Here is a 17,838-nt window from a genome sequence, read left to right on the forward strand (position 1 = left end):
TAAAGTGACAGTTGGTCAAAAGTGTTAAGTTAGCAACCCTGACACCACCTCCCCACTATCTAGTCGTACAACCTAAAAAAAAAAAAAAAAAAAAAAAAATCACCCAGAGTTCCATGCTGCCAGAGATCTATATAAATGACGAGATGTTCGTGTCTGTCTGCCTTATTAACAAATCGGAGTTGTTGTCCCAAAGACGGAAAGGCAGGCGACAAGTTTAAGTCCAAAACAAGCCCATAAGAAACGCATTGGTCTTATTTTGGACAGATTTCGGCGAGAGTTAAACCTCTCGCTTTCGCCTCTTCCTCTCTGATGCTGCTGCTGCTCCGTGCTCACATTGAAACAAAATGTCGGCCATGTTTTAAAGGGGGTATGAACGCTCCGTCTGAAGATTTTTCACACAATTAATATGGTGATCGAAATGTGAGAAGACAATCTCGCTAGTTGCGTAATGTAAAGTAGGACATGACCGAAAATAAACTCTACCTTGATTCCGAGGGGAACGTCCTCAAAATTTATCAACATATACCGGTCCCCTCGGCTCGCCGGATCTCTGCCTCTAAGCTGTGGAAAGAATAAACGATAAACTGTTATCGAGCGATTATTTTTTTGTCAGGGTTAGTTAGTAACTTTTAACACAAGATGGTCAAAACGGCGATCCCGCGTGGGGTCTTCCAGGGCTGTTCGTCTCGGGGTTACAGTACCTTCATGAAAGTCTCAACAGCGCCTTTTGCAATGTCCAGATAGGTAGTGCCCAGATGGGTGCGCTGGTTCATTGACGCGGACGTGTCTATCAGAAAAAGTAACACGGGCATTGTGTTGGTGATGACACGTTCTGCATGGACTTGGTGTCAGTGCAACCGGTCAAAACTGAGAAAAAAAAATCTTTTGTTCTCCTCCTGCCGCCTTAGCTAGCTAGCTTGCTAACTAACTGCCTCACACATCTTTACAAAAGTGTCAGAATAGTGAGTGTAAGATGCCCTTCAATAAACTGAAATAAATCTAAAAAAAAATCCTATGGGCAGCCTATTAACTTAAGAGGGATTTTGATGATTCTTTGTTATTTTTTTATATATATTTTTTTAATAAATATGACTAAATTTCATAGAAACCAAGTTTCCTACTACATCTCGTCCCTGTTTCTCCCTACACTGAGAGCTCTGTGTCTTGCCCACTGGTTTTAAAGTCAGCTCCACACTTGACACCGCCTCCCAAGCGATCTTTGAGCATCACGTGACAACACATTCGGTTACCGATAGGCTGTTTGAAGTTGAAAATTACCATATCCAAATAAGGTAATGGCAATAAGAGCCGTCTGCGCATGCTTGACAAGATTGGAATGCAAAGAAAAAGCAAGTCGGGAAGCGCATGCGGATCTCACTGAGAAGCATATTACAACATGTATATATATATTACGGTACTCAAAATAAATGTAATTGAGGTTTGGCACCGTCTATTTTTGTATTTTTTATTCTAAGATTTGAATATTGGTTGTAGCGTTGGTCTTTTGAAGCAAAGGATGTATTTATTCAGGGAGCACAATGTCGAGTTCTCCGCCCGACAGCCGAGAAACTAAGAAGAATATCCTCGCATTATCGAATAATTTTATTTCTACCATGTACATTTGCGTTAGTTCTCAATTTGTATGCTTTTCAAAAAACATTTCGACTAGAGAACAATGAACATAGGCTATATTTTGAGTATTATGGACTGCAGTGTATAGGCCCACACTACACTAGGCCTACAGTACACACAAAAGAAAAGGCATGTTCATGATGGCATCTGGCAGCAACGATAACTGTCTGATTCAGATCTAATCAATACTAGTAATCTGCGTGTTATTCTCAATAGTATTAGCTATAGTCACGGTTATTCTCTACACAGCAACCGACAAAACACATATTAACAAATATAATGTAGGCCTAAAGCACATCAAGCAACGAATTCCTCGATTAAAGCCATAGCCCTACTTTATGGTTTGTTTGAGTCACAATAAGGCCTGCAGTTATTTTCGTTCACTAGACATGAATCACATGATTTACCTTATTTGTCATTAGCAGAATTATGACTGTACTTCAACATACAAAGCAGACCAAAGATAATATTTTTTTTTGCCAGAGGGACTGATGGATCCAAGGCACAGCACAGTACACATGTGTGCTGTTTATTGCATATGTAGTGCTATTCATGTAGACCTGCCTATAAATATTACAGTATCAGACTCCTTTTAAAGATGTCCCAACATGGGTTAAGAGTACACTGACATACCAATCAAGTAGTCAGCTGACGGCAATCACTAGAGTCAGGGGAGCGACTGGCCTATTTAAACTGTATGGAGTTACTATCAAACTTCCTGATTGTAATCATTTACACGCCAAACCATACTACGGCAATGCTAAATAGTGTCACAGACAGACAAAAGCGTTCTGCGTAAACTGTATAGTCCTACAGTATAGTAAATCCTCTCCCTCACATAAAGGTATACATTTGTTTGATTATCATAATTTGCTAACAGCTGTATTGTGTGTTATGCAATGAACTGCAGCGGATGTAGCCTAATTGATGCAGAAATGTTGTATTCAAGCCAATAAATTCAGCATGTTCTGCAGAACTGCTTTTACATAAGTAAGAATGGTGAATATCACATAACTGGTAATTTTCCTCAGTATGTGCTCATTTCTCTACATTTTGTATTTACAGTATCAATCATTAAATGTAGTGAAGTGTGGTAAACCACAACAAACTTGCTTATTTATGATAACTTCCGCAATAATTTTGCAACTTCCGACAGCCTCGCCATTCTTGTTTTCCTCCCCCCCCTCCCGTGTTGATTAGACGCGCGCTACGTTTTTTTTCTCCTCTCTTTGGAGTAAGATAACTTTACAGTTTTTCCCAAAAAATTCTAGCTTCTAGCTAATACAACAATGTTGTTTGTCACTGGCTTCAATGAAACATTCCATCACATTTGCCTGAAAACGGAACCGTTACACAGCCTAGCGTGCTAGCTACGCGAGTACCGGTGGGCGAACTAACGCGCGATTTCCGACAGAATTTGAAATTTTAAGGTGAATCTTTCAACCCAGTGTTTCAATCTCGTTAGCTTGTCGTCTGGTGTTGTGATTTAAAGCTTCATATCCGTTTTGCTTCATTCGCTAAATTCCGAGGTTTGGTATAATCGGTGGTCGTTATGATGGAATTCCAAGGTGGGTAACTAACTATCTATCTCATTTCTCAGTCTAGCTAGGTAACTAAAACAGAGAGACAATACTGCTAGTGCTAGTTAGCAATAAACTAGCTAACGTGAGTTGGCTTCCTTTAGCCAGTTTTATGTAATGCTAGTGGCTTGCTAGGAAACGCGATTATATAACTAAATTAACCAGTGTTTATTTTTGAACTACGCTTTGAGCTTCTTAACAAGCTACTAAGTAACGTTAGTTAGGTAACATTAAGAGAATGTCAACAAAATAAATCCCTGGTTGGAAAAGTTGGCTAGTGAAGCGAACCAACAAACTAGAGTAACTAGTTACTGTAACTATCAAGCGTGGCATGGTGACTGGTAAGTAACATTAGCTTGCTATGGCAATACGTTGGAATGTGTATAGGGCTCCCGAGTGGTGCAGCGGTCTAAGGCACTGCATCTCAGTGATAGAGGCGTTACTACAGAACCTAGTTCGATTCCAGGCTGTATCACGGCCGGTCGTAATTGGGAGTTCCATAGGGCGGCGCACAATTGGCTCAGCGTCGTCTGGGTTTGGCAGGGGTAGACCGTCATTGTAGATAATAATTTGTTCTTAAATGACTTGCCTATTTAAATATAAATTATAGCTAATATTAGTTACCTAGTTACTAACAATGTGGAAGAGGCAAGGCTATAGACTAACGCTAGTTAGCTAATAACAAAGATCCAAAGCTAGGTACCATTGTGCTAACTATACTGAACAAAAATATAAATGCAACATGTCCCATGGTTCTTGAGCTGAAATAATAGATACCAGAATTCTGGCATATCAAGAAGCTGTGCACACATGTGCACCTTGTGTTGGGGACAATAAAAGGCCATTCTAAAATGTGCCGTTTTTTCACAACACAATGCCACAGATCTCTCAAGTTTTGAGGGAGCGTGCAATTGGCATGCTGACTGCAGGAATGTCCACCAGAGCTGTTGCCAGAGAATTGAATATTAATGTCTCTACCATAAGCCACCTCTTCACCTGCGGGATCGTCTGAGACCAGACAGCTGATGAAACTGTGGGTTTGCACAACTGACGAATTTCTGCACCTGTTCCAGATGCGTAGGAGTCAAAATAAGAATACTGACAGAGATGAAGACCCGCACACTGTAATTAATCCAAAACAGAGGCTTGAATGCAAAATAAAGATGTTTATTAAAAGATCATGGTACCCAAAAAATCAGTGCATGAATGAAAAACACAGTTTCACCTTTAATTTATGCACTTTGTTGCATGATGTTTTTTTTGGGGTACCATAATGTGCATACTCACCAGACATTTCACCCAATGAGCACGTTTGGGATGCTCTGGATTGACGTGTACGACAGCATGTACCAGTTCCCACCGATAACTGCGCACCGCCATTGAAGAGGAGCGGGACAACATTCCACAGGCCACAATCAACAGCCTGATCAACTCTATGTGAAGGAGATGTTACGCTGCATGAGGCAAATGATGGTCACACCAGATACTGACTGGTGTTCTGATCCACACCCCTACTTTATTTTTTATTTTTTACGGTATCTGTGACCAACAGATGCATATCTCTATTCCCAGTCATATGGAATCCATAGATTTAGGGCCTAATGAATTTAAAATGGACTGATTTCCTTAAATGAACTATAACTAAATTGTTGCATTTTATATTTTTATTCAGTGTAGTTAGCGTAATAGCTTTGCTAACTAATGTTATCTGCCATGTGTCCCCCCCTAGGCACAGAACCAATGACTCTGGGTTCCCCAACATCGCCTAAACCCGGCCCGGGTGCCCAGTTCCTTCCGGGGTTTTTGATGGGGGATCTGCCAGCACCTGTCACACCCCAGCCTCGGTCATTTGGGGTAATGGAAATGAGGTCACCATTTCAAGCAGGTGAGGGAGAGTTTGCTTTTGTGGGTCATTTTTGTCATTTACTAGCTAAAACAAATGGCTAGCTAGCTGACTTTCCAATCTGTGATATGTCATTATCTAACATCCCTTTCATAGACAAAATAGGCTAGCTAACTCCTCCAGCTTGATCGGCCTAACTTGCTTTAAAACACCTTATTTGTTACTATCAGATCTGTTACTTTCACTTTGTGTTATGACAAAGGCAGTGTGTCCTCTCTGCACTATTTCCGATGGATCCCTGACTGTTTCTCTAACCCTCGCTCTGTTAGGTGGCTCTCCCCCCCAACCTGTAGTTCCTACACCTAAAGACAAGAGTGGGGCCCCTCCAGTCAGGAGTATCTATGATGATCTCTCAAGTCCTGCCATCGGGATGTCCCCTATGGGTGCACATAAACAGGTACGTTTTAACAGAGTAGGTTCCATCCCTCTCCTTATGTGTAACAACACTTTACACTCAGAGAAGCAGTGTTCTAATAGCCTGGCTGACCACTGGTTTGGCCAGTGAGCAGGAATGCTGTGGACCCACTGGTCGGGTAACGCTACTTTTGGCTTTGAAGCGATTGAGACCTCTCGCTGTTTGGATTTGAAAAGCAAGGGTTTGGTGCGCAGGTGTGTGTGTGTTGGTGTTTGAGTGAGAGCAGAACCAACAGCTCCTTTCGTTATGGATGCATCATGCAGATAACATCAGAGCCTCCAGACTCTTCAGTCACTCTGAAGTCATCCCCAGACACTTCAGTCCCGCTGGGGTCCTGTTGCTTTAGCCAGGGAAGTGTTCTAACCAATCGCTAGTGATTCTACACCTGCTATATTAGCATCTCACCAGAAGCTTTTGATTTTGAGTTGTGTATCTACGTTAAGACAACATGTAATAATTTAGATGTTGTTATCTTCTCTCAGCCCTTCTCAATGATGCAAACCCCACTGTCTGGTTATATGGCTGTCACACCAGGAACAGGTGAGCGATTGGGGAGAATAAAAAAAATAACATTCTAACTTATTTGTACCAATTTTAACTAGGAGAGGGATTTCTTAGGTATGTCCTAATTTTCTCTGACAGCATCCAGTCTATTTAGTCCTGCTAGCACCGGTCAGCAGGCCAAGTCAACATTGTCTCCAGCCCAAGTAGACCCGTTCTTCACTCAGGGAGATGCACTGTCTTCTGAAGACCATCTAGATGATACCTGGATCACTGTATTTGGGTAAGTTCCTGGTATTGCACCCCCTAATATCTAACTTTTAACCGTTGAAATAATTGGGTACGTTCTTTTATAGATCACCTGGTTCAGCAGGTGGACAGAGTTTTCACTGTAGGATCAATCAAATCATCTCCGCACACTTGGTGCCCAAGGGCGACCTTAAACAGATGCACCAAATGTGTTTTGATCTGTGGCTCACAATGCAGCACCCATAGAATGTGGTTGAGGTGAAAAATAAACATCTTCTTGAATTTATAATGCTCTTTGTTAAAACAGGTTCCCTCCGGCCTCCGCGTCTTATATCCTGTTGCAGTTCGCCCAGTATGGAAACATAACGAAACACGTGGTAAGAATATTTGCATCCTTTGAAAATAATGTTTGTGTGTGTGTGTGTATTTTTGTGTGCGCTTATATTTGTGTTTGTGCACGCATGCGTTCTGTCCTGTTACACCATTCTGTTCTCTTGTTCTACTAGATGTCCAACACTGGTAACTGGATGCACTTTCAATATCAGTCAAAACTCCAAGCAAGAAAAGCTTTAAGTAAAGATGGGAAGATTTTTGGCGAGGCTATAATGATTGGTGTTAAACCATGCATCGATAAGGTAAGTCACTCTGGGTACATTTTTTAAATTAGGAAAACTTTCATGTAGTGATAATTGGAATTTACCCTGTAAGAATAATTCAACTGAAAAGTCAAACATGTTTTTCTCTCTCTCTCTCTCTCTCAGAATGTGATGGAGAGCTCAGACCGAGGCTCTACCTCCTCTGGCTCAGTGTTTACTCCTCCTGTCAGAAATGGAACCCCCAGCCACCATGTCTCTACACCTCGTTCCTCTATGAGGCCCCTCAGTGTAGCCTATAAGGCCTCCAGCAGTGACTATCAGGTAGGATCAGGGAGTTTCACCATTCAATACTTAATTGCCAAACCAATAGAAGTTGTTAGCACGTGAAAAAGACGAGGACTAAAGCACTCTTCATATAATTATGATGGAGCCGTTTTGGCAGCATTGCTTCACTGGTAATATACACTATACAAGCGTCACTGACCTAACCACGCTAGCCTCGCCCTCGTGTGGCGCTAGCCTCGCCCTCGTGTGGCGCTAGCCTCGCCCTCGTGTGGCGCTAGCTTCGCCCTCGTGTGGCGCTAGCCTCACAAGCTAGGTAGTGCTACGTATCAACAGCTATTGTCAGCCAATCCAGTAGGGGTTGGAAGCCAGCGCTATATTTGTCCTTATTTCTTACTTGTCAGAACAACAATTGACTAGATTTTCCGATGTTGCAAGGAACAACTTAACCAAAATAACCTTAATTAATCCAGGCTGTATCACATCCGGCCGTGTTTGGGAATCCCATGGGGCGGCTCACAATTGGCACAGCGTCATCCGGGTTTGGCCGGGGTAGGCCGTCATTGTAAATAAGAACAAATTCTTAACTGACTTGCCTAGTTAAATAAAGGTTTTCATTTTATTTTTTATATATCACTGGTATTGACACTGGAAGGCTGCTGGTCTCTGATCCCATGTCTTAGACACCATCTCCTGCCGCTGTGCCCTTGAGCAAGGCACTTAACACCCCACAAAGTAAAACACTGCACTGATAGGCTACTGTGCAAAACACATGTGGCCCGTCAACCCTCCATCTGGAGAGTTACTGGGTATGCAGGCTTTTGGTCCCTACTCAAACACACCAGACTCCTTACTCAAACACCAGACTCCCTACTCAAACACCCTACTCAAACACACCAGAGTCTGCTTATCAAGGTCCTGTTGAGCAGCTGCTTTTTTTTTTTTTACAATGTGGGTTGTGAGAGCAGGGCTGGAGTAAAAGCCTGGTCACCCAGTATCTCTCCTGGAGGATGGTTGGCCTCCACTCCCCCGGTATCTCTCCCGGAGGATGGTTGGCCTCCCCTCCCCGGTATCTCTCCTGGAGGATGGTTGGCCTCCCCGCTCCCCCGGTATCTCTCCCGGAGGATGGTTGGCCTCCCCGCTCCCCCGGTATCTCTCCTGGAGGATGGTTGGCCTCCCCGCTCCCCCGGTATCTCTCCTGGAGGATGGTTGGCCTCCCCGCTCCCCCGGTATCTCTCCTGGACTGTCCTGGAAGATGGTTAATCACCCTGCAACACTACAATTACAACCAAATGCTTGTCTTTTTTTAAAATAAAATAATTCCCTAATTCAATTGAACCTTTTTAATGAAATTGCTAAGGTGGGTGAGGTAGCGACCTAAGATGTTGATCTATTTGTAAGGTTAAAATATTCAGTATTCGGGGGAGATCTTGACAGCATAGGAGTTAGTTGTCAATTAGGCAATTCTAAGAATCTATTTGAGCTGTCAGAATTACATTGTCAGTATTGAATAGAGAAGAATCTTAGCCAGATTTGACGACTTTAGACTATTTTACAACCAGAGTCTGCAGCATTGGGTTTCAACTGTGCTTGCTTATCAACTGCGTGCCCGCCATTTGCAATTATACACAAGTGCCGGTGGAAAGTGGGGCGGCAGGTAGCCTAGTGGTTAGAGCGTTTGGGCCAGTAACCGAAAGGTTGCTGGATCGAATCCCCAGAGCTGACAAGGTAAAAATATGTCGTTTTTCCCCTGAACGAGGCAGTTAACTTACTGTTCCCCGGTAGGCCGTCATTGTAAATAAGAATTTGTTCTTAACTGACTTGCCCAGTTAAAGGTTGAATAAATAAAGTATATTAGGACATGAGTGACTAGCGTGATAACCAGCCAAACTACACTGTTTTGAATTGGTTATCTAGTTCCTCTGTAGATCAGTATTTTACCTGCTGCATAATGTCTCTGTCGGCCCATTGGCACGCAAAGGTGATGCACACCATTTTACTTTTCCAGGATTTTCATTTGCTGTCCAAAAGTGAGCTATAACTGTGCAAATAACTCACTAACTAGCAATGAATATCACCAAATGTGCACATTTTGTATTTATTATGGATCCCTGGCAGCAGCTACTCTTCCTGGGGTCTGTCAAAATGAAGGCAGTTTATAATAATAAAAAATAAACATGACAATACATTCATAACAGATTTCACAACCCACTGTGTGCCCTCAGGCCTCTACTACCACATATCTATAACACAAAAGCCAAGTGTACGTGTGTGTATAGTGCGTATGTTACAGTCCCCGCTGTTCAATATGGTGTTTTTTTTTAATCTGTCTTTTAAATCTGATTCTACTGCTTGCATCAGTTACCTGATGTGGAATAAAGTTCCATGTATTCATGGCTCTATGTAGTACTGTGCACCTCCCATAGTCTGTTCTGGACTTGGGAATTGTGTAGAGACCTCTGGTGGCATGTCTTGTGGGGTATGCATGGGTGTCCGAGCTGTGTGCCAGTAGTTCAGACAGACAGCTCAGTGCATTCAACATGTCATGTTCAAAATAAAGGTAAAAATAAATGTCAATACCTCTCGTAAATAAAAGTAGTGATGAAGTCAGTCTCTCCTCCACTGTGGGCCAGGAGAGATTGACATGCATATTATTAATATTAGCTCTCTGTGTACATCCAAGGGCTAGCCGTGCTGCCCTGTTCTGAGACAATTGCAATTTTCCTAAGTCCCTCTTTGTGGCACCTGACCACATGACTGAACAGTAGTCCAGGTGTGACAAAACTAGGGCCTGTAGGACCTGCCTTGTTGATAGTGTTGTTAAGAAGGTAGAAACTAGGGCCTGTAGGACCTGCCTTGTTGATAGTGCTGTTAAGAAGGTAGACAGCGCTTTATTATGGACAGACTACTCCCCATCTTAGCAACTACTGCATCAATATGTTTTGCCCATGACAGTTTACAATCTTCACTTCTAGCAGTTTTTAGTCTTTCAATCATGACTGCATGATTGAAAGACTGCTCGTGCTTGTCATCGCAGGCCTACAATAATTATACTCCGATGCGCTCTGCAGCGATTGGAGGACAGCAACACATCGTATCCAGAGGCCCTGATCCAATTCTGATCGGAGCCAATTGTTTGATTGCCAAATTATTTTTATTTTTTTACTTGTCCATTTTGACAACTTAAATCTGTTCTTGTCCGTCTTATTTTTACTTGCCCCTGGGAAAGAAGACAAGCGTTAATGTTGAGTTATGGTGAGCTTCAATTGGTCACTCGCAGAGGATTTGAATAAAGTTCAACTTTCCCCAACTTTAGTCCCACCCTATTCAGATCCCATGCTCGCCTCACTCAACGGTCCCCCCCCCCGCTCACTCCGCTTCTCTCGCTTTCCTTCCGTTGAATGTGAATGGCTTCCGTGCAATTCTACTGCGTGGTGAAAATGGCTCCTTAAATCAGCTGGTACAATTATACATTTTGTTCCAATCAATCCTGATTTGAAGTGTGTGTGTGATCCAGACCTAATGTGCCCGACCTCGCTCATGTGCCCGACCTCGCTCATGCTCTTGTGGCTAAATGGAAGCAAGTCCCCGCAGCAATGTTCCATCATCTAGTGGAAAGCCTTCCCAGAAGAGTGGAGGCTGTTACAGCAGCAAAAGGGGGGGACCAACTCCATATTAATGCCCATGATTTGGGAATGTGATGTTCGTCGAGCAGGTGTCCATATACTTTTGGTAATGTATTATACACCATAGAGCGCTATAGACTACAGTAGATACACCGTAGAGGCCTACAGCACTATGTCCACTAGAGTGCAGCAAAGGGACAGCTCAGGATACAAATGTATAGAAACCTGAATCAGTACAATAGTCTTTTTTTTTTTTTTTTCTTCCAATCATGTAGTATGTAACTCGGTGAAGGAAGTATGTGACTGCATGGATCGATTTCCCTTTTTTTAATTTAACTATACATTTCAGTCTTAAAAATGTGATATGGAGTGACACTTTGTGTTTTCTAGGGACAGGGACCGTTTTGTAATTCACCGACCATGTTACATGTTTTGATTTCAGGTGGTAGCTGACAGACAGACTCCAAGGAAAGATGACAGTTTGGTTTCCAAAGCGATGGAGTACATGTTTGGCTGGTGAGATGGTCTCCTCCAATGGCTGAACGCTTCCTATTTAGAACTCAAGACGGAATGACCAATAGCAGCCTCCTGTCTTTACGGAGTCAGTTGGCTATCTCCCAAATAGCACCCTATTCCCTACGTACTGCATTACGTTTTACCAGGGCCCTAGGGATTAGGGTGCTATTTGGGATACATCCAGTGTGTAACTGATTTTAGAACCAAGCCACGTGGATATACTTAACCCTGTGACTACTATGCACTTTATGTGGTGGACAGGATTTTATATGGACTGGATATTTTATGTTAGCGTTGAAGTGTTTTTGTGCCAAAGTCACGATGCTAAATTGACCAACAACACAGACATAAACAAAGTAAATATTTAATTTTTTTTTTAAAAAATTAATTTTTTTTTCTTATTGGTCTGATTTGATATAGAATGAATCGCACATAATGAAGACTTCTGTTTGTACCAAATGGCACCCTATTCCCTATGCAGTGCACTCCTTTTGACAAGAGCCCATAGTGGTCCGGTCAAAATTAGTGTACCTTTTTTTAGGTTTATAGCGTTCCATTTGAGACACAAACGTGGCATATCTACAGTACAGTATCTGAAATAAGCTCTGCTTTGCTACTTAAAAGTCAAGGCTGTACGTCACTATCTTAAACCATGACGTTGAAATGGTGCAAGATTGGCTGATTCTCTTTTTGTGTGGTTTTGCTGAGTGGTTCGCTAGAGAATGTTAATTATGAATGGCTCATACTTTTCAGAATTTTTATTAAGAAATAAGTTTTTCTGCATGCTGTAAAACTTTTCTTTTTATTATTTTTCCTCACACAAAGCTGTCAGTCTTGTTTCTTTTATCTAGCTATTTTAAAATGAGCGGTCTACTTTTTCTACTGTATCTCAGCTGACACTTACTGTTTTAAATAAACGTTGCATCATTTGAATAACAGTTGGAGTTTTCATAGTCCTGAATGATGTCTGTGTTTTTTTTACTTTGTCATTTTAGTTTTACCTTGAAGACTTCCGACTTTGTTCTACCAGGTTTGCGTGTCGGTCTGTAAACGCTCATGTCATGTTCTAGTTCGTATTCCAGTCGGACCATTTTTAAGGAAACGATTGCTTCAAATTGTAGACACCAGCTGGTAGCTATGGCTCATTTCCTTCCAACCCAATACGTTCCTTTAGACTTCATCTGAACAAAAAATTCACAGCAACTGAAGTTATTACAACACCCATCACCTTCCTTTTTTTTTTGTTTTTACAACTTAGTTCCTGAGTTTGCTGTGGGTCCCAAATGGCACAGTATTCCCTGTTTTTAGTGCACTACTTTTGACCAGGATCTATAGGGCTCTGGTCAAAAGTAGTGCACTTCGTTGGGAATAGGGTACCATTTGGGGTGAAGCCATGCTATGCGTGTAAAGCCTCTACTTGTTTTGGTTCTAAAGTCTCTGTGTTGGAAGGTCATGCAGGTGAGTCCGGAGGCTTGTTGTGTTTTTCTGTTTTCAATCTGAGATGTGTTGGAACTGACGCGGGTGTTGAAGGTGACACTGATCTGTTGCTCTCTGGAGGCACCGGCTCACCCTACATCCCTGCTTTCTACCTCTCAGACTGATTCATCCTACCTTTTTATCCCCCCCCCATCCCTCTGGAGACTGATTCAGAGTGTCAGGTCCCTGTCCTGGTGAGTTGTTTAGGGGTACAAGGTACAGTACCTTGAAGGGATGGATGTCGTAGAGAGAATTCATCCTGATCAGCTGCCTTGTTTTCTACCCTTCCCTCCTGGGGCTGCTGATGGTAGACTAGATGTCATACCTTCCTGACTCATGATTCAAGGGAAACTAGCCACTAATATTTTCCAAGAAGCCTGCAGACTTTGTAATAAGCGTGTATTGTATTGGTGACCTTTTTGTGTTTTTTTTCATCACACACATGACGACTCAAGGTAGAATAGAATATAAAGCATAGTGTAAAATAGCTGAACGTTCAAAGAATTAAAGTGATGTAGCAGGATCAATAAAGAACATAGTGTGTAAGATGTCATGGTTACTGTCGCTGTGATCTGGTCGTCGCTGTAATCTGGTCGTGATCTGGTCGTCGCTGTGATCTGGTCGTCGCTGTAATCTGGTCGTGATCTGGTCGTCGCTGTGATCTGGTCGTCGCTGTGATCTGGTCGTCTCTGCTGACTTCAACTGGGACTGAATGTATTCTACTGGCTGACACAGGGCCTCTGACATTCGCAAATATGCAAATGTCAAGGTCAACCAACAAACCCTGAGTAAAATGCTTCTAGGCCACTAGATGGTGCTCTCGGGCCGTAGATTACTGTGATGTAATCTACAAGTGCCCACTAAATGGGAGCTATTTCCATTACGGATCATGGTGTCTGTGGCTGGAGCGAAACAATTACCTTTGCACCTACAGCTTTACAGTAAATATCAATGAGTCAATTTCTACCTGATGTGGATATGGCCTGTATTTAGCCTACTCTTTTAATTTAGCCTACACTGTATTTAGCCTACTCTTTTAATTTAGCCTACACTGTATTTAGCCTACTCTTTTAATTTAGCCTACACTGTATTTAGCCTACTCTTTTAAATTTCAGTTCACCCTCAATGTAAGGACATATTGGATTGATGAAGTAGCTGGTCTCCAAGCCTTCTGTGATCTTTAGAATGAATACATTCATATCCATCCATATTGCATTCCAGATTTATTTTCAGTCTTGTTATGCTTGGACATGCTGTCCTATGGGTGACCACAGATAAGGTTTTCCTGATGTGTATTTCAAAAAGAGCTCAAGTCTAGAATGTTTAACTTTCACACAACTCAGTCTTAAATTATTAATAATATAGCTTACGGAATAGGCAATTTTATATTTCATTTTAAACTCTCGATGTCTTAACACATTTCCAAGGGAAAATGTATTACTTAGCTCATCAACAAGACTACGGGACCAGACTACTGCGTTTCAATTGACTTTGTTTGCGAGATGTTCTTGAAAACACATTTCTTATGCACAAATAAGAAAAGGGGAAAAACAAACACATCAGGCGAGCACCAGGGAACCAAGGGAGAAAATGTACGACTTTATACAAAGACAAGGCAGGCAAGATATTTGTTTTCTACACTGATGTAACCTACAATGTGTCACCAAAAGTGTTCCTTTACAAACAAACGAGATAAAATAAAATCTGACAATATCTCAGAATGGGAACCAGTGGAGAAAATACAAGGCTATGTTCCAAAAGATGGTGAACGAGGATGTCATTTTAGTGTTGTGACCCGACAGGGACATCAAGATATCAGTATCTGTCATCCATCTCCTTCTTACGAGACTTAATTGACAGTAAGTATGCTTTGGGGCCACTGTAGAGGAAATCTATGAGAACTAATACAAAACAGTCAGGATGCAAGACAATGTTAGGCCTGGACTAATCTTATATGAGAGTGATTACAATGAAATGAATGGAAGTTTATTCTAGTATTGAGGAAGGAGCTTATTATGCTGGGTAATTCAAACGAACGTAATGGCATCTGGAAATGCATCAATTCAGAAAAGGATGAAAAGGAAAAATAGATTTGATTATTTCAGGATGGTAGAAATCAGAGGAGGATGAAGTCAAACACTCACACACACACACACACCCATGGACTCACACATAGACGCACACACAGATTCAACTGGTTCAAATGATCCTGCCTCTCGTCCATCCATAAAGGGTTCTCCAAATCCTGTGAAGCGTGGCAGCGGTAGCAGATTTCCTCATCCTTGGTAAGAAAAGTGACCGTTCCTGGTGCAAAAAAACTACGTCCCGTCCCGTAGCTTGAGTAAATGACTACTAAGCTGCTCCTGAACGTACTACGTCAGGACATAGAATCGATTTCCATCGTAGTCCAAGTGGGTTTTAATGACATTATTAAGGGCAACTCTGAACAGTTGAAACTGGATTTTAAGGAGCTGATTGACTCTCTGCTAGACACTAACAAAAGACCAGTCATATCTGGCCTTGTGTCCTCTCTGAATTGTGGCATTGAATTGTGACACTTTAGCAGGATTCTTTCTCTTCACGACTGGCTACGTGATTATTGTAGCTCTGTGAGTGTAACACGTGTTGACCATTTTGATACCTTTTGGAAACAAAACACGTTTTATAAGGAGGATGGGATCCACCCAAAATCATATGGGTTCCTGGATCCTTTCACAGCATTATAAGGCTGCGTTGAGACAATGACTTATCATTGACCCGAGCCCAGCTCAGATAATCCCTACCATTGTGATGCTGAGTTGTCATAATGCTTCAGCAAATGTACGTTACACCAGGGGTGTTGGAAGACACAATGTAAGAAACCTAATTTATGTCCCTCTAACAGCCCTGAATGACTCTGCTGATCCTACCCGCTATTATATGCTGTAATCATGAATTAGATTTATACGGTTAGCACTGAGGCGGTGTGCCCTAGCAGGAAGTCTACTGTGTGCAGCTCACCCTGCACTAACATGAATAACATGAGAATGTCTACTGCTGCTAAGCTTCCCAGTAAAGCAATGAAAACAAGCAAGCATCCCAGAAGAAAAGTGCTGAAAATAGCCCACGTTAACATACGTGGCTTAAGAAACATGGCTCATGAAATCAATTATTTACTAGTAACAGATGACATTCACATTCTGACTATCTCTGAAACTCATTTAGATGAATACATTTGATGATACAGTGGTAGTAATACAAGGTTAAAACAATTACAGAAAATATAGACATGCCAGTGGTGGAGGTGTGGCTGTTTATATTCAGAACCACATTCCTGTAAAGATTAGAGACGATCTCATGATAATAAATACTGTTGAAGTAATATGCCTACAGGTTCATCTGCTTCACCTAAAGCCCATTCTGGTGGGAAGCTGCTATAGACCACCAAGTGTTAACAGTCATTATCTGGATAACATGTGTGAAATGCTTGATAATATCTGTGATATCAACAGAGAGGGTGATTTAAAGATTGACTGGCTTTCATCAAGCTGCCCACTAAAGAAATAGCTTCAAACTGTAACTAGTGCCTGCAACCTGGTTCAGGTTATCAGTCATACTACTAGGATAATTACAAACAGCACAGGAATTAAATCATCAACATGTATTGATCACATTTTTACTAATGCTGCAGAAATGTGCTTGAAATCAGTATCCAGATCAATCGGATGTAGTGATCACAATATAGTAGCCATATCTAGGAAAACCAAAGTTCCAAAGTCTGGGCCTAATATAGTGTATAAGAGGTCATACCAGAAGTTTTGTAGTGAATCCTATGTTGTTGATGTAAAGAATATTTACTGGTCTGTGGTGTGTAATGAGGAGCAACCAGACGCTGCACTTGACACATTTATGAAATGGATTATTCCTGTTACTAATAAACATGAGCCCATTAAGAAAATAACTGTAAAAACTGTTAAATCCCCGTGGATTGATGAGGAATTGAAACATTGTGTGGTTGAGTGGGATGAGGAAAAATGTATGGCAAAGCAGTCTGGCTGCACAACCGATGGGCAAAACGTACTTTAAATTGAGAAATAATGTGACTAAACTGAATAAACAGAAGAAGAAGAAACTACACTATGAAACAAAGATAAATTACATAAAGAATGATAGTAAAAAGCTTTGGAGCACCTTATATGACATTTTTGGGGAAAAAAGGCAAACTCAGCTCCAACACTCATTGAATCGGATGGTTCATTCATCACAAAACCAACTGCTATTGACAAATACTTAAATGAGTTTTTATTGGCGAACTTAGGCATGACCTGCCAGCAACAAACGCTGGCACTACACATCCAAGTATATCTGACAAAATTATGACAGACAAGCATTGTAATTTTTAATTCCGTAAAGTGAGTGTGGAAGAGGTGAACAAATTATTATTGTCTATCAACAATGACAAGCCACCGGGGTCTGACAATCTGGATGGAAAATTACTGAGGATAATAGAGGATGATATTACTACTCCTATTTGCCATATTTTCAATTTAAGCCTAATAGGAAGTGTGTGTCCCCAGGCCTCTACCTAAGAATAGTAAAGCCCCTTTTACTGGCTCAAATAGCTGACCAATCAGCCTGTTACCAACCCTTAGTAAACTTTTAGAAAAAAAAATGTGTTTGACCAGGTACCATACTATTTTAGAGTAAACAAATTTACAACAGACTTTCAGCACGCATATAGGGAACAGCACTTACCCAAATGACTGATGATTGGCTGAGACATTCATGATAAAAATATTGTGGGGGCTGTTTTGTTAGACTTCAGTGCGGCTTTTGACATTATTGATCATAGTCTGCTGCTTTACACCCCCTGCTATATTGTGGATAAAGAGTTACCTGTCTAACAGAACACAGAGGGTGTTCTTTAATGGAAGCCTCTCCAACATAATCCAGGTAGAATCAGGAAATCCCCAGGGCAGCTGTCTAGGCGCCTTACTTTTTAAATCTTTACTAACGACATGCCACTGGCTTTGAGTAAAGCCAGAGTGTCTATGTATGCGGATGACTCAATACTATACATGGC

At 41.6% G+C, this 17,838-nt stretch overlaps 2 protein-coding genes across 2 annotated transcripts in view; one reads left to right on the top strand and one right to left on the bottom strand.

The window, feature by feature from the left end:
• The window catches only part of ints6 (integrator complex subunit 6), a 47,407-nt gene extending 46,243 nt beyond the window's left edge, over positions 1-1,164 (bottom strand). Inside the window, exons 1-2 of the mRNA XM_014165662.2 lie at positions 702-1,164; positions 484-561 (exon numbers count right to left, since the gene is read on the bottom strand). Of these exons, the coding sequence (XP_014021137.2) occupies positions 484-561; positions 702-812 (189 nt within the window). The 5' untranslated portion in view covers positions 813-1,164. The remainder of the gene's footprint in view (positions 1-483; positions 562-701) is intronic.
• A 1,627-nt stretch (positions 1,165-2,791) lies between these two features.
• LOC106582498 (nucleoporin NUP35) lies at positions 2,792-12,238 on the top strand. The gene is made up of 9 exons (XM_014165666.2): positions 2,792-3,200; positions 4,942-5,097; positions 5,385-5,512; positions 6,013-6,070; positions 6,173-6,314; positions 6,588-6,657; positions 6,787-6,915; positions 7,042-7,197; positions 11,227-12,238. Exons 1-9 carry the CDS (start codon positions 3,185-3,187, stop codon positions 11,302-11,304), a joined length of 933 nt encoding a protein of 310 aa, XP_014021141.2. The 5' UTR covers positions 2,792-3,184; the 3' UTR covers positions 11,305-12,238.
• The last annotated feature ends 5,600 nt before the right edge of the window (positions 12,239-17,838 follow it).

This window comes from Salmo salar, chromosome ssa21, assembly GCF_905237065.1.
Source record: "Salmo salar chromosome ssa21, Ssal_v3.1, whole genome shotgun sequence".
NCBI classification, from domain to species: Eukaryota; Metazoa; Chordata; class Actinopteri; order Salmoniformes; family Salmonidae; genus Salmo; species Salmo salar.

Coding starts and splice junctions, on each gene's coding strand:
- LOC106582498 (XM_014165666.2), top strand. Junction 5,098..5,384: donor GAGGTCACCATTTCAAGCAG/GTGAGGGAGAGT, acceptor TCGCTCTGTTAG/GTGGCTCTCCCCCCCAACCT. Junction 7,198..11,226: donor CCTCCAGCAGTGACTATCAG/GTAGGATCAGGG, acceptor TTTTGATTTCAG/GTGGTAGCTGACAGACAGAC.